Here is a 14,096-nt window from a genome sequence, read left to right as displayed (position 1 = left end):
TGTAGTGTAGGTGCTGTCTGACCAAGCCCTTAATATACTGTAGTGTAGGTGCTATCTGACCAAGCCCCTTAATATACTGTAGTGTAAATGCTATCTGAACAAGCCCCTTAATATACTGTAGTGTAAGTGCTGTCTGAACAAGCCCCTTAATATACTGTAGTGTAAGTGCTGTCTGAACAAGCCCCTTAATATACTGTAGTGTAAGTGCTGTCTACCCAAGCCCCTTAATGTACTATAGTGTAGGTGCTGTCTGACCAAGCCCTTAATATACTGTAGTGTAGGTGCTATCTGACCAAGCCCCTTAATATACTGTAGTGTAAGTGCTGTCTGAACAAGCCCCTTAATATACTGTAGTGTAGGTGCTATCTGACCAAGCCCTTTAATATACTGTAGTGTAGGTGCTGTCTGACCAAGCCCTTAATATACTGTAGTGTAGGTGCTATCTGACCAAGCCCTTAATATACTGTAGTGTAGGTGCTGTCTGACCAAGCCCTTAATATACTGTAGTGTAGGTGCTATCTGACCAAGCCCTTAATATACTGTAGTGTAGGTGCTATCTGACCAAGCCCTTAATATACTGTAGTGTAGGTGCTATCTGACCAAGCCCTTTAATATACTGTAGTGTAGGTGCTATCTGACCAAGCCCTTAATATACTGTAGTGTAGGTGCTATCTGACCAAGCCCTTAATATACTGTAGTGTAGGTGCTATCTGACCAAGCCCTTAATATACTGTAGTGTAGGTGCTGTCTGACCAAGCCCTTAATATACTGTAGTGTAGGTGCTATCTGACCAAGCTCTTAATATACTGTAGTGTAGGTGCTATCTGACCAAGCTCTTAATATACTGTAGTGTAGGTGCTATCTGACCAAGCCCTTAATATACTGTAGTGTAGGTGCTGTCTGACCAAGCCCTTAATATACTGTAGTGTAGGTGCTATCTGACCAAGCTCTTAATATACTGTAGTGTAGGTGCTATCTGACCAAGCCATTAATATACTGTAGTGTAGGTGCTGTCTGACCAAGCCCTTAATATACTGTAGTGTAGGTGCTATCTGACCAAGCTCTTAATATACTGTAGTGTAGGTGCTATCTGACCAAGCTCTTAATATACTGTAGTGTAGGTGCTATCTGACCAAGCCCTTAATATACTGTAGTGTAGGTGCTGTCTGACCAAGCCCTTAATATACTGTAGTGTAGGTGCTATCTGACCAAGCTCTTAATATACTGTAGTGTAGGTGCTGTCTGACCAAGCCCTTAATATACTGTAGTGTAGGTGCTGTCTGACCAAGCCCTTACATACATCTATCAAGACACACAGCGTCAAAAGAGCCATGACACTGTCTTATCAACTCCGCTCCTCTGACACACACACACACACACACACACACACACACACACACACACACACACACACACACACACACACACACACACACACACACACACACACACACACACACACAGACAGACACGTGCGTTTACCATGTGAGTAGATCCTCAACCTGTCAGTGTGGGTGATTACTGTTCTGTTCCCTCTTACTTTTCCCTTACTGTAAGACAATAATGGGTCTCTGTACCTCAGCATCCAAATCAACATGGCTGGAAATAGCCCATTACTAGATTTCCTCTGAATTGATAGTGGCGTTGTGGACAAATTGCCTCCTAACTTTTCAAAATGAACACTTGTTCAATCAGACAAACCATTATGGAACAAAGATTTATCAATGCTTTACTGCACAAGAAAGCAATCGGGTAAGACCACAATGGTTGAGCAATATGAGTGAAGAGGCAGGCAGAAACGTTGTAGAGAAGATCAGTGTTCAGAACCAAATTACATTTTCGGGCATCTGTCTTCGTGGGCCGGTCTCCATTGCATGTAAATGGAAAACCATTTTGCACTGCCTTCTCCTTTATGGCCTTTGTCTCCCGCCAGAGAGTTATTTTCTCATCCTCTAATAGATTTCTTTAATAAAGATGAAGATGTTTTATGCCTGTCTTTCTCATGATGGATTACTGGGCACTCATTCCTATTTCTCTGATTTGAGTTCTCTGTTGTGGTGTATAGGACTGTCTTTACTGTTGTTGTGCTGTAAAGGACTGTCTTTACTGTTGTTGTGGTGTATAGGACTGTCTTTACTGTGTTGGCGGTGTATAGGACTGTTGTGGTGTATAGGACTGTCTTTACTGTTGTTGTGGTGTATAGGACTGTCTTTACTGTTGTTGTGGTGTATAGGACTGTCTTTACTGTCGTTGTGGTGTATAGGACTGTTGTGGTGTATAGGATTGTCTTTACTGTTGTTGTGGTGTATAGGACTGTTGTTTACTGTTGTTGTGGTGTATAGGACTGTTGTGGTGTATAGGACTGTATTTACTGTTGTGTGGTGTATGGGACTGTTGTGGTGTATAGGACTGTCTTTACTGTTGTTGTGGTGTATAGGACTGTCTTTACTGTGTTGGCGGTGTATAGGACTGTTGTGGTGTATAGGACTGTCTTTACTGTTGTTGTGGTGTATAGGACTGTTGTTTACTGTTGTTGTGGTGTATAGGACTGTTGTGGTGTATAGGACTGTCTTTACTGTTGTTGTGGTGTATTTTACTGCTGTGGTGTATAGACTGTTGTTGTGATGAATAGGACTGTTGTTTACTGTTGTTGTGGTGTATAGGACTGTCTTTACTGTTGTTGTGGTGTATAGGACTGTTGTTTACTGTTGTTGTGGTGTATAGGACTGTTGTGGTGTATAGGACTGTATTTACTGTTGTGTGGTGTATGGGACTGTTGTGGTGTATAGGACTGTCTTTACTGTTGTTGTGGTGTATAGGACTGTCTTTACTGTGTTGGCGGTGTATAGGACTGTTGTGGTGTATAGGACTGTCTTTACTGTTGTTGTGGTGTATAGGACTGTTGTTTACTGTTGTTGTGGTGTATAGGACTGTTGTGGTGTATAGGACTGTCTTTACTGTTGTTGTGGTGTATTTTACTGCTGTGGTGTATAGACTGTTGTTGTGATGAATAGGACTGTTGTTTACTGTTGTTGTGGTGTATAGGACTGTCTTTACTGTTGTTGTGGTGTATAGGACTGTTGTTTACTGTTGTTGTGGTGTATAGGACTGTTGTTTACTGTTGTTGTGGTGTATAGGACTGTCTTTACTGTTGTTGTGGTGTATAGGACGGTCTTTACTGTTGTTGTGGTGTATAGGACTGTTGTTTACTGTTGTTGTGGTGTATAGGACTGTCTTTACTGTTGTTGTGGTGTATAGGACTGTCTTTACTGTTGTTGTGGTGTATAGGACTGTTGTTTACTGTTGTTGTGGTGTATAGGACTGTTGTTTACTGTTGTTGTGGTGTATAGGACGGTCTTTACTATTGTGTGGTGTATAGGACTGTCTTTACTGTTGTTGTGGTGTATGGGACTGTCTTTACTGTTGTTGTGGTGTATGGGACTGTCTTTACTGTTGTTGTGGTGTATGGGACTGTCTTTACTGTTGATGTGGTGTATGGGACTGTATTTACTGTCGTTGGGGTGTATAGGACGGTCTTTACTATTGTGTGGTGTATAGGACTGTCTTTACTGTTGTTGTGGTGTATGGGACTGTCTTTACTGTTGTTGGGGTGTATAGGACTGTCTTTACTGTTGTTGTGGTATATAGGACTGTCTTTAATGTTGTTGTGGTATATAGGACTGTTGTTGTGGTGTATAGTACTGTTGTTTACTGTTGTGGTGTATAGACTGTTGTTGTGGTGTATAGGACTGTTTTTTACTGTTGTTGTGGTGTATAGGACTGTCTTTACTGTTGTTGTGGTGTATAGGACTGTCTTTACTGTGTTGGCGGTGTATAGGACTGTTGTGGTGTATAGGATTGTCTTTACTGTTGTTGTGGTGTATAGGACTGTTGTTTACTGTTGTTGTGGTGTATAGGACTGTTGTGGTGTATAGGACTGTATTTACTGTTGTGTGGTGTATGGGACTGTTGTGGTGTATAGGACTGTCTTTACTGTTGTTGTGGTGTATAGGACTGTCTTTACTGTGTTGGCGGTGTATAGGACTGTTGTGGTGTATAGGACTGTCTTTACTGTTGTTGTGGTGTATAGGACTGTTGTTTACTGTTGTTGTGGTGTATAGGACTGTTGTGGTGTATAGGACTGTCTTTACTGTTGTTGTGGTGTATTTTACTGCTGTGGTGTATAGACTGTTGTTGTGATGAATAGGACTGTTGTTTACTGTTGTTGTGGTGTATAGGACTGTCTTTACTGTTGTTGTGGTGTATAGGACTGTTGTTTACTGTTGTTGTGGTGTATAGGACTGTTGTTTACTGTTGTTGTGGTGTATAGGACTGTCTTTACTGTTGTTGTGGTGTATAGGACTGTTGTTGTGATGAATAGGACTGTTGTTTACTGTTGTTGTGGTGTATAGGACTGTCTTTACTGTTGTTGTGGTGTATAGGACTGTCTTTACTGTTGTTGTGGTGTATAGGACTGTTGTTTACTGTTGTTGTGGTGTATAGGACTGTTGTTTACTGTTGTTGTGGTGTATAGGACGGTCTTTACTATTGTGTGGTGTATAGGACTGTCTTTACTGTTGTTGTGGTGTATGGGACTGTCTTTACTGTTGTTGTGGTGTATGGGACTGTCTTTACTGTTGTTGTGGTGTATGGGACTGTCTTTACTGTTGATGTGGTGTATGGGACTGTATTTACTGTCGTTGGGGTGTATAGGACGGTCTTTACTATTGTGTGGTGTATAGGACTGTCTTTACTGTTGTTGTGGTGTATGGGACTGTCTTTACTGTTGTTGGGGTGTATAGGACTGTCTTTACTGTTGTTGTGGTATATAGGACTGTCTTTAATGTTGTTGTGGTATATAGGACTGTTTTTTACTGTTGTTGTGGTGTATAGGACTGTCTTTACTGTTGTTGTTGTGTATAGGACTGTTTTTTACTGTTGTGGTGTATAGACTGTTGTTGTGGTGTATAGGACTGTTTTTTACTGTTGTTGTGGTGTATAGGACTGTTTTTTACTGTTGTTGTGGTGTATAGGACTGTCTTTACTGTTGTTGTTGTGTATAGGACTGTTGTGGTGTATAGGACTGTCTTTACTGTTGTTGTTGTGTATAGGACTGTTGTGGTGTATAGGACTGTCTTTACTGTTGTTGTGGTGTATAGGACTGTCTTTACTGTTGTTGTGGTGTATAGTACTGTCTTTGCTGTTGTTGTGGAGTATACAGTAAGACTGTCTTTACTGTTGTTGTGGAGTATAGGACTGTTGTTGTGGTGTATAGTACTGTCTTTACTGTTGTTGTGGTGTATAAGACTGTCTTTACTGTTGTTGTGGTGTATAGGATTGTTGGGGTGTATAGGACTGTTGTTGTGGTGTATAGGACTGTTGTAGTGTATAGGATTGTCTTTACTGTTGTTGTGGTGTATAGGACTCTGTCTTTCATATCTTTATACCCTCTGAAAATTATCTCTCTAGCTCTAACTTTTGTTTCTCTCTCTCTCCCTCTCTCTCTCTCTCTCTCAATCCCTCCCATTTATCTCCCTCTCTTTCTCTCCTCTTTCATGTTCCTACACAGGCATCTTCAAGAGCACCTGCTACATCGATGTGCGCTGGTTTCCCTTTGATCTCCAGAGGTGTGACCTGAAATTTGGCTCTTGGACATATGGGGGCTGGTCTCTGGACCTACAGATGATCGAGGCAGATATCACAGGTTACATCCCCAACGGAGAGTGGGACCTAGTGGGTAAGAATTAGTGGCTGGCCAGTATTGGACAAGATATTGTCACCACAAAACCTGGGTTCTGATGGCAAGGTTGTTTGGAAGACTGTGCTGCCAGTCCTGTATGGGCCATATACCGGTTTTCTTCTTACAGTATGTGTTTTGGATAAAAGTGTCTAAATTACAATATTACATAAAATTGTTATTACAATAACTGTTTTGAACAAGCATGGAAGTTTGGGATAACTCACAAATATACCCAGACTATTATATCTTTATTTTGAGTTTAACTTTCAAACTCGATGGTCAAACTATAAAAGCTTGGTCCTGTATGTACGAGTGATCACATTCAAATAAAGTAGGATAATTAATTCAAAAGGCTTTTCCTCAGCAGTACAGATCTTTAGTGAAATTGGCTTCTACAGAATCCCTGGCAAATTGACTAATGTATTTACAAGAGAGGGATTGTAATGAAATGCCATCCCAGTGCTGGCAGCCAGTGGTAGGCTTTACTCATTTCAATATAGTTTTTCTTGCATGTTGGACTGCTTATAAAGAAAAATGGCAGACACTATTACTGCAATGGGGAACTGATGAAAACTAACAGGACCATTTGATTCAGGGTCAAACTCTCAACACCCTTAACTTACAAAGGTTTCCTTATTGTGAAACACCATTAATTTGCCTGGGGGAAAAAAAGACATCCATTACTGTGAATCATTTCAGTACAACCCAAATTGAGTCCTCAAACTGTAATTGACTTCCTATATTGTTGTCTTCCTGGTGTATGATACAGAGGTGCCGGGGCGCAGAAACGAGCGCTTCTACAACTGTTGTAAGGAGCCTTACCCTGATGTAACCTTTACTGTGGTGATGCGTAGACGTACCCTCTACTATGGCCTCAACCTCCTCATCCCATGTGTTCTCATCTCCACCTTGGCCCTGCTCGTCTTCCTGCTGCCTGCAGACTCTGGGGAGAAGATATCACTGGGTCAGCTCCGTGGGTGGGTGGGTGGGTGGGTGGATTACTACTATTGGACATTAAACATAAATAGGTTATTAAATCAACAACTGTAAATAGGGGTGTGGGGTTGTTCTCGTTGTGACAAATTCTAAAATGAAAGTACAAGCATCATGATATTCATTGATGTCAATGGGAGATTTGTGTGGCAATTAAGCGTATATTTCAAGCTAGGATCAACCTACATGCCAGGCAAGACACCCTATACTTCTCACAAGGTAATGCACTTATTATTATTATTATTATGAGTTTATAACTCAGTATTCACTCAATACTCACTGAGGGAAACCAGCCAGTTGGAAAAAATATTCATGAAAAGCTCCAGCAGTTGGTCATCAAGAAAATTCTTATGAACCTCTCAGAAGTCAGGCTTCAGTCTCCAGATTACTCTGATTTATCATTCAGTGCTAAGAGAATCATATTGAAAATCCTATTTCCATCTCTCAGAACCTGGCTGAGTGCTGACTGCTGGCTTCGAGCTGTAAAAGGCATCAAGGCATGCCGGGCGATTTATGTATGTCTACACGTCTCGTTGGAAAGATTAGGAGCCTGCAATGGAGATGGTTTCCTTAATTAACCCAGTGTTTCTCCAAAAGAGCTGTGTGTGTGTGTGTGTGTGTGTGTGTGTGTGTGGCAGCTGTTTGGATGTCTGGAGGGGTGATGGAGAAAGCAGGAAATGTATTTGATGTAGTCAGTCAAACTTCAAACGAAGAAAAAGACATCTTTCTGTAATGTATACGATTTAATACTGCCATGTTGTTTTTAGTACAGTATTTACACACTATGCAACATGAAAGATTTATGAATCAAACTTAGTTGAAAGTGTGACCATCACAAAACACCTGCCTTTATGATCAAGACTTACTGTATCAACCAACCAACACCATTATCTGTCAGCCTTTTTAGAAGTGATCAATGCACAACAGAAGATGTATTCAGATTCAGTTCCTTCTGAGGAAACTGCCGTGGCTGACTTGAACAGAGACTGGGACTGTTGATCAGGGGAAAGAGAGACATGAATATCCAGGCAGGGTCAACACTGCTGTTATCTTTATGGTCCTTGGGTGTGCAGTGAACACACCTGCCAACAATATCTTGTGTCTCAAATGGAACCCTATTCCCTTAATGGTGCACTACTTTTGACCAGAGCCCTATGGGTAAAAGGGTTCCATTTGGGACATACCTGACATCCCTGACAGTGAGTCACAGGTCAAGCCTCTACGATCAATAGCTGTCGGAAATTAAATCAGCGAGCTGTCTGCTCAGTTTAAGTCTTATTTTAGACATGCCTGGCTGATGTTTTTTATTTAGCGAGGAGAATTGTGCTTCAATCTGAATTGTGCTTCAATCATCGAGTGAGTCATGGCCGTTAATAATTATATTTCTACTGTCTTTAGTTTTTAGTCTTAGTTATTTTATTTTCTTAGTTCAGCCATGCTCAGACTCTGGGTGGATTAGATAGAGATATTTTCAACATTTCCCTTTTGTAATGTGTCAATTGATAACCTATATGCCATTCAGCAGATGCTTTCATCCAAAGCGATTTACAGTCATGCATACATAGATTGTTTACGTATGGGTGGTGCCGAGAATCAAACCCAATATCCTTGCGTTGCAAGCGCCATGCTCTACCAACTGAGCTGCAGAGGACCTACTGCAGAGGACCTACTGCAGAGGACCTACTGCAGAGGACCTACTGCAGAGGACCTACTTAGGATATACGGCTACTATTTGTCTAAGATTGAAATAATTTAGCTACCAAGCACCTTATTTACTGAGTTATTACCTGGCTGGCAGTTTGTTACCTGGCTGACAAGTTTGACATTTGGGAAAAGTAGCTGTTGCTATGGTTATTGTCAGGAACACACAGAAGAGAAGTTCCTAGCAAGTGAAAGGTGAGCCAGTGTGCTTTGAGATACCCAGGAATTGACACCTAATCACTTAGAGATATTCAGCCCCCTTCTATCCCTGGAATTCAGTGTCTTAGAGACCCAGCCAGCTCATTAGCAAGCTTCAGGGGGGATTGCCTTAAATCTCCACCCACAGGTGTTTGATGTCGTTCCCACATTTCCACTCGAACCCTGTAAGCCTCAAGGCAGTATGATGATGAACCACAATAGTAGATGTTGCTATTTCAGATCCCTTTGTCATTGTAGGCTGAAACCCAGTGAAGCAGCACTGGATTCTGACAAAAGCAGGAAACGGAAGACTGTGTAAATTAGCATAATAATAAAACAGAATACTGTTTGATTACATGGATGGGATAAACAATAGAACACAGCACAGTGAAATGCAGACAAGAATAGAACAGAATACAATACCACTCAATATACCTTGGTGAAATCCATTGGGTACACAGGGATAATATGCTGCATTGTGACACAATACAGCAGATGATTCCACCTGAATAAATTAGAGATTGGTATTCATAGCAAGCTATTTTGTTAAATGTGCAAAATAATGGTAGGCCTATGTGTAAAATGGTGTTTGTTAAAATGTGTAATGTCTGTTTAACCCCTTCCTGAGTGCTAACTAATTTATGTTTTGTTCCAGGGATAACAGTGCTGCTCTCACTGACCGTCTTCATGTTGCTGGTTGCAGAGATCATGCCTGCAACCTCTGACTCAGTACCTCTAATCGGTAAGATTGTCTATTTTTAAATTGGAAATTACAATTGTAATGGCTGTCATTTTGAAAAGGCCAACAGTATAATTTAATCATCTTCAGGAGAGGAAGAGCTATTGGAGGCTTGGAAGTGACTTAGTGTAAATTCCGAATCTCTGTATTTATCAAACCACTCAAATTGGTGGGGGGCTATTTCTCAACCTGAAAGATATTGATTCGGAAGAGTGACAAGTGAGAACCTCTCATTGAGATAAAATTATGCCCATTTCAGTAACTTATGGTATGGGGAGTTATGTCATTTAGCCACTAGTCCTCTGTCCACATTCATCTCTTTTCCTCTACGTCCTCTCTTTCTCTCTATCTTTCTCTCTCTCTCTCTCTTGCTCTCTGTATTGTAGCTCAGTACTTTGCCACCACCATGGTCATTGTGGGTCTCTCTGTGATCGCTACGGTTCTGGTCTTACAATATCACCATCACGATCCTGATGGAAGCAAGATGCCTAAGTGGGTGAGTGTATTTTTACACAAACCCATTATCTGAAATTACAATGAAATCTTATTAGTTACTCACTATTTCTACATCTGGACTCCCATTGTTGTGATTCTGCCAAAGAAAGCCTTTCAGTTGTAGAGTGCTTTATAATAGGTCTCAAAACCCTTTGCCTGGTAAGGGGGAAGTCATTCACTGACAATGTGTAGCACCAATCTGAGTGATGCCCAGCAGCCATTTTGTGCTAGAACATTGGCTATCATAGTGGAGGGCTGAGGAAGACATTTGGACAATTAGAAGCAGGGGAGGATTAGGCAGCCATGATAGCGTGAGGGGCCAGGGAACACTGTTGCCGTGCGATCGTCACCGCTGACCACTGAGTGTCAGAACACCTCATTCAAAGGAATCATGCAGGGAGGATTTGAGCAAAAGTTTCATATTCTCTCTCTTAGTATCTCCAGTCAGTACACTGCCCTGCACAGTACATTCATTCTGGTTTTCCTCTCTGATTGTGTGAAGACTCGGGTGATTCTGCTCAACTGGTGCGCCTGGTTCCTGCGTATGAAGCGGCCCGGTGAGGACCGTGTACGCCTGGCCTGCCACAACAAGCATCCCCGTGGGAGCCTCATCAGCATGGACCTGAACGCCAGCGCCTCGGCCCCCCACTCCACCAACGGCAACATGCTGTACATCGGCCTGGAGAGCATGCACTACGCTACAGCTGCCACCTCCCCCGACTCCGGGGTGCTGTGCGGCCGTCTGGTGTGTGGTGGGGGGGAGGACGAGGTGCTCTTGCCCACGCGGCCCACCTCTTCGGCGGGGAGCCTGGAGCCCGATCTGGCCAAGATCCTGGATGAGGTGCGCTACATCGCCAAGCGTTTCCGTGACCAAGATGAGGATGAGTTGGTGTGCAACGAGTGGAAGTTTGCTGCGTCAGTGATCGACCGGCTCTGTCTCATGGCCTTCTCTCTCTTCACCATCCTCTGCACCATCGGTATCCTCATGTCGGCACCTAACTTTGTAGAAGCCATTTCCAAAGACTTCTTTACCTGAGAGCTTGAAACGTTCACATGCTTTAGCCAATAAATACACTACATTGTTTTTGAAATCTTATGATTGCATAATCACATTACATGACACATAGATTACTTATATCAAATGATTGAATATTTGTCTGTGATATAGAGAGAGAATACATTATGTCTGCATAAATATTCAATTTACAAGATGTACAGTTTTTTCACATTCAACTATTTCCCTGCAGGATGCTGCAGGATGTCATCTGGTGGAAAATCGTGTTGTATGTAACTGGCTTAAAGGAATCTAGGCCTTAGATGTTACAGCCAACAAACACAGAAGAGTTAATAGCCATGCCTTGTATAGCTTTATAAATACCAAGGTTACTTCAATTGAATCCAATGTGTTTTTGTCCACTTAAGTAATTGCTTATTGGCTACTCTTTTATAACGCACTCAGTTCAAAACGTTTCAAAAGTTTTCTCTTATGTGGTCTAAAGAAAGATTGATGGATACCTTTGGGTTCAAGGTTTCTGTCAAAGTTATTGTTGGATTTGTGTTTGTAGATCATGTGGTGATATGTAGTGTGTAGTTTTCTGTGATTTGAAAATATCCATCACAAAAACACATTTTTGAGTTTCGGCAACTTTATTGCATCATCATCATCATCATCATCATTATGTCTACAAGAACAAAACACAATACTCCATCAGAATTATGTTTGCACCTGTACATTTAAAAAAAACGAAAACTGATTTAATTGCCTTTTTGTTTATTTACTGATCATTTCCATACGTCGTAGTGCTTGGGCTTATAAAGCATCCCTAGAAGATTTGTAACAGGTGCAGCATGTCCTCCATCAGCCTGGTCTCATAGACTAGACGTAACATAGTAAATATAAATCCGGGACTCTCAAATTAGTATATTTTATGTTTGGTATGGTTACATAAGACAGAAGGTTACTTAAGGCAAAAACAAAAGGAGGGTGGTTGGACGGGGTAGATGGGTAGACGTATAATGCGAATGTCTAACAACGCAAAGATTGAATGTTCAAATCTCATTATGGACAACTTTAAAATTGTAGCTAATTAGCAACTTTTCAACTACTTGCTACTTTTTAACAACTTTGTAACTACTTAGCATGTTAGCTAACTCTAACCTTAACCCCTAACCCCTAGCCTAGCTAACGTTAGCCACAATAAATTGGAATTCGTAACACATTATACATTTTTGAAAATTCGTAACACACTGTACGTTCAGCAGATTCGTAACATATCATGCGAATTGTAATTTGTAACATAGCATACGAAATGGATGATGGACATCCACAAATTAATACAAACCATACGAAACGTAACATATCATACTAAATCAAGTGTCTTGGATTTACGTAAATAATAATATGAAATGCTCTGTGACCAGGTGGCCTCCATTCATGACATTCTCACTAAAGTGTTTGTTACCACTTGTTTTTTTATTTTATTTTTTTTAACAGTTTTACTGTAGATGCTGTACATGGAATTTGAGGACTGATTATGTCAGCGCATACTCCCTCTGTAAAACACATGAATGGAATTTAACCTGTTTTGATTTAACCTGTTTTTATTCTATTATCAAGTATGTGTGCTAATTTAACCTGTTTTTATTCTATTATCAAGTATGTGTGCTATATACAGTATATGTTTTGTGGACTCTCACAAATAAATGTATTTTTCTAGATGTGAACTACAATGTATCTTGATTTAATTACAATTTCGTTATCATTTACTGAATATGTGTAAAGTGGGATATTTACGCAGTATATTACAGTTAATATTGCTATACTTTCAGCGCTTCAGTTCATCAATAAGAGCATACACTTTATTACAGTATCACCTACATAACATATAATGTCCATATTGTCTTCAAACAGCAAGAGCAATCCTGATATGGTGATCCCTCAGAAATGTAGTCATTGTTTATATGGGTATTCAAGAGCAGAAATAATGATCAGTAAGATATACATTTACTTTATAATGACTTGATCTCCCATTTTAGGCTAATATTACAATGTTATGATTATGAATAGATAAAGCTGTTGGCAATCTACTTTTTGCAGTATATAGGATGGAAACATATTGCTATAAGGCTGTTGTTATTTACTATTGCAATCCATTTTAAGAATCAGACTAAGCATAATGATTCTGAAATACAGCTCTTAAATGCCATTGTTTAAATGCCATTGGGATGTCATTTGTAGCCAGCAGCACAGTAATTATTACATATAATTAGTACTGACACCTATTTCAGTCCAAGTCAAGCACAGCAGATAGTCAAGATTTCACTTGGAGCTCATTCAACAGAGCCATTATGCTAAAAAGGAAACTAAGTGGATTGTGCTAAATATTTGCTGAGTGTGACAAACCACCGACACCCATTTCTTAAATAAATCTTTGTTATCAAAAGAGCATTTGAGCACTGGATAATTTAATGCTGCAGTAATGGATAGGTATATTCCACTTAGTATTTTGGCAACCCTTTCCATAATCATACTGGCAGTATGATGTTGAACAAATCAGACTTGAGGTATTGGAACTATGGCTCATAAAAGGCATTGTAAAGAGTATTTGGTATCTACTATATAACAATGATGCGCCTATAAAGTTTTATTCTCCCTGCAAGTACAATGAAGTTGAAATTTTGTCTATTGATTTCAGATTGAGGCCTAGGTGGGTCTACGACTAACAGACTTCTGAAAAAATCTTTCTGATTAGGGCATTTATATAGGCCTAGTTGCTTACTGTATAAACATTTGTAAAGGCTGATTTTTAAAATTACATTATTTGTGGCTATTTGATGTTCTCCGGTTAACTTTAGATGAGCTAAACTTCTACATACGCTAGAAATGTGTATCTAACTACACCTAACTCAACTTTCAGGGAAAGTAGGCTATGCTTATTGCATAGTCTCCCTAGGCAGACGGGTTGCCTCCCAGGCTCCCACATGCCCTAGGTCTTGGATTGAGAATACCTATTGCATACATTTGATACCAGTTCACTGAGATGTTCATTCCATATAGATGTATAGAGGACTCTAGTGCCCAGAAGCCTGGTAATTCTCTCTTTCTCTCTTTCTTTCTTTCTCTCTCTCGGAGGACCTGAGCCCTAGGACCATGCCTCAGGACTACCTGGCATGATGACTCCTTGCTGTCCCCAGTCCACCTGGCCTTGCTGCTGCTCCAGTTTCAACTGT

At 40.6% G+C, this 14,096-nt stretch overlaps 1 protein-coding gene across 1 annotated transcript in view; it reads left to right on the top strand.

Moving 5' to 3' along the window:
- Positions 1-12,590, top strand: part of LOC123725163 (neuronal acetylcholine receptor subunit alpha-7) — a 45,535-nt gene extending 32,945 nt beyond the window's left edge. Inside the window, exons 6-10 of the mRNA XM_045689549.1 lie at positions 5,570-5,737; positions 6,510-6,704; positions 9,288-9,374; positions 9,758-9,867; positions 10,369-12,590. Of these exons, the coding sequence (XP_045545505.1) occupies positions 5,570-5,737; positions 6,510-6,704; positions 9,288-9,374; positions 9,758-9,867; positions 10,369-10,902 (1,094 nt within the window). The 3' untranslated portion in view covers positions 10,903-12,590. The remainder of the gene's footprint in view (positions 1-5,569; positions 5,738-6,509; positions 6,705-9,287; positions 9,375-9,757; positions 9,868-10,368) is intronic.
- The last annotated feature ends 1,506 nt before the right edge of the window (positions 12,591-14,096 follow it).

The sequence above is a fragment of the Salmo salar genome, chromosome ssa11 (assembly GCF_905237065.1).
Source record: "Salmo salar chromosome ssa11, Ssal_v3.1, whole genome shotgun sequence".
Lineage (NCBI taxonomy): Eukaryota > Metazoa > Chordata > Actinopteri > Salmoniformes > Salmonidae > Salmo > Salmo salar.
This window is presented reverse-complemented; position numbering and strand designations above follow the sequence as displayed.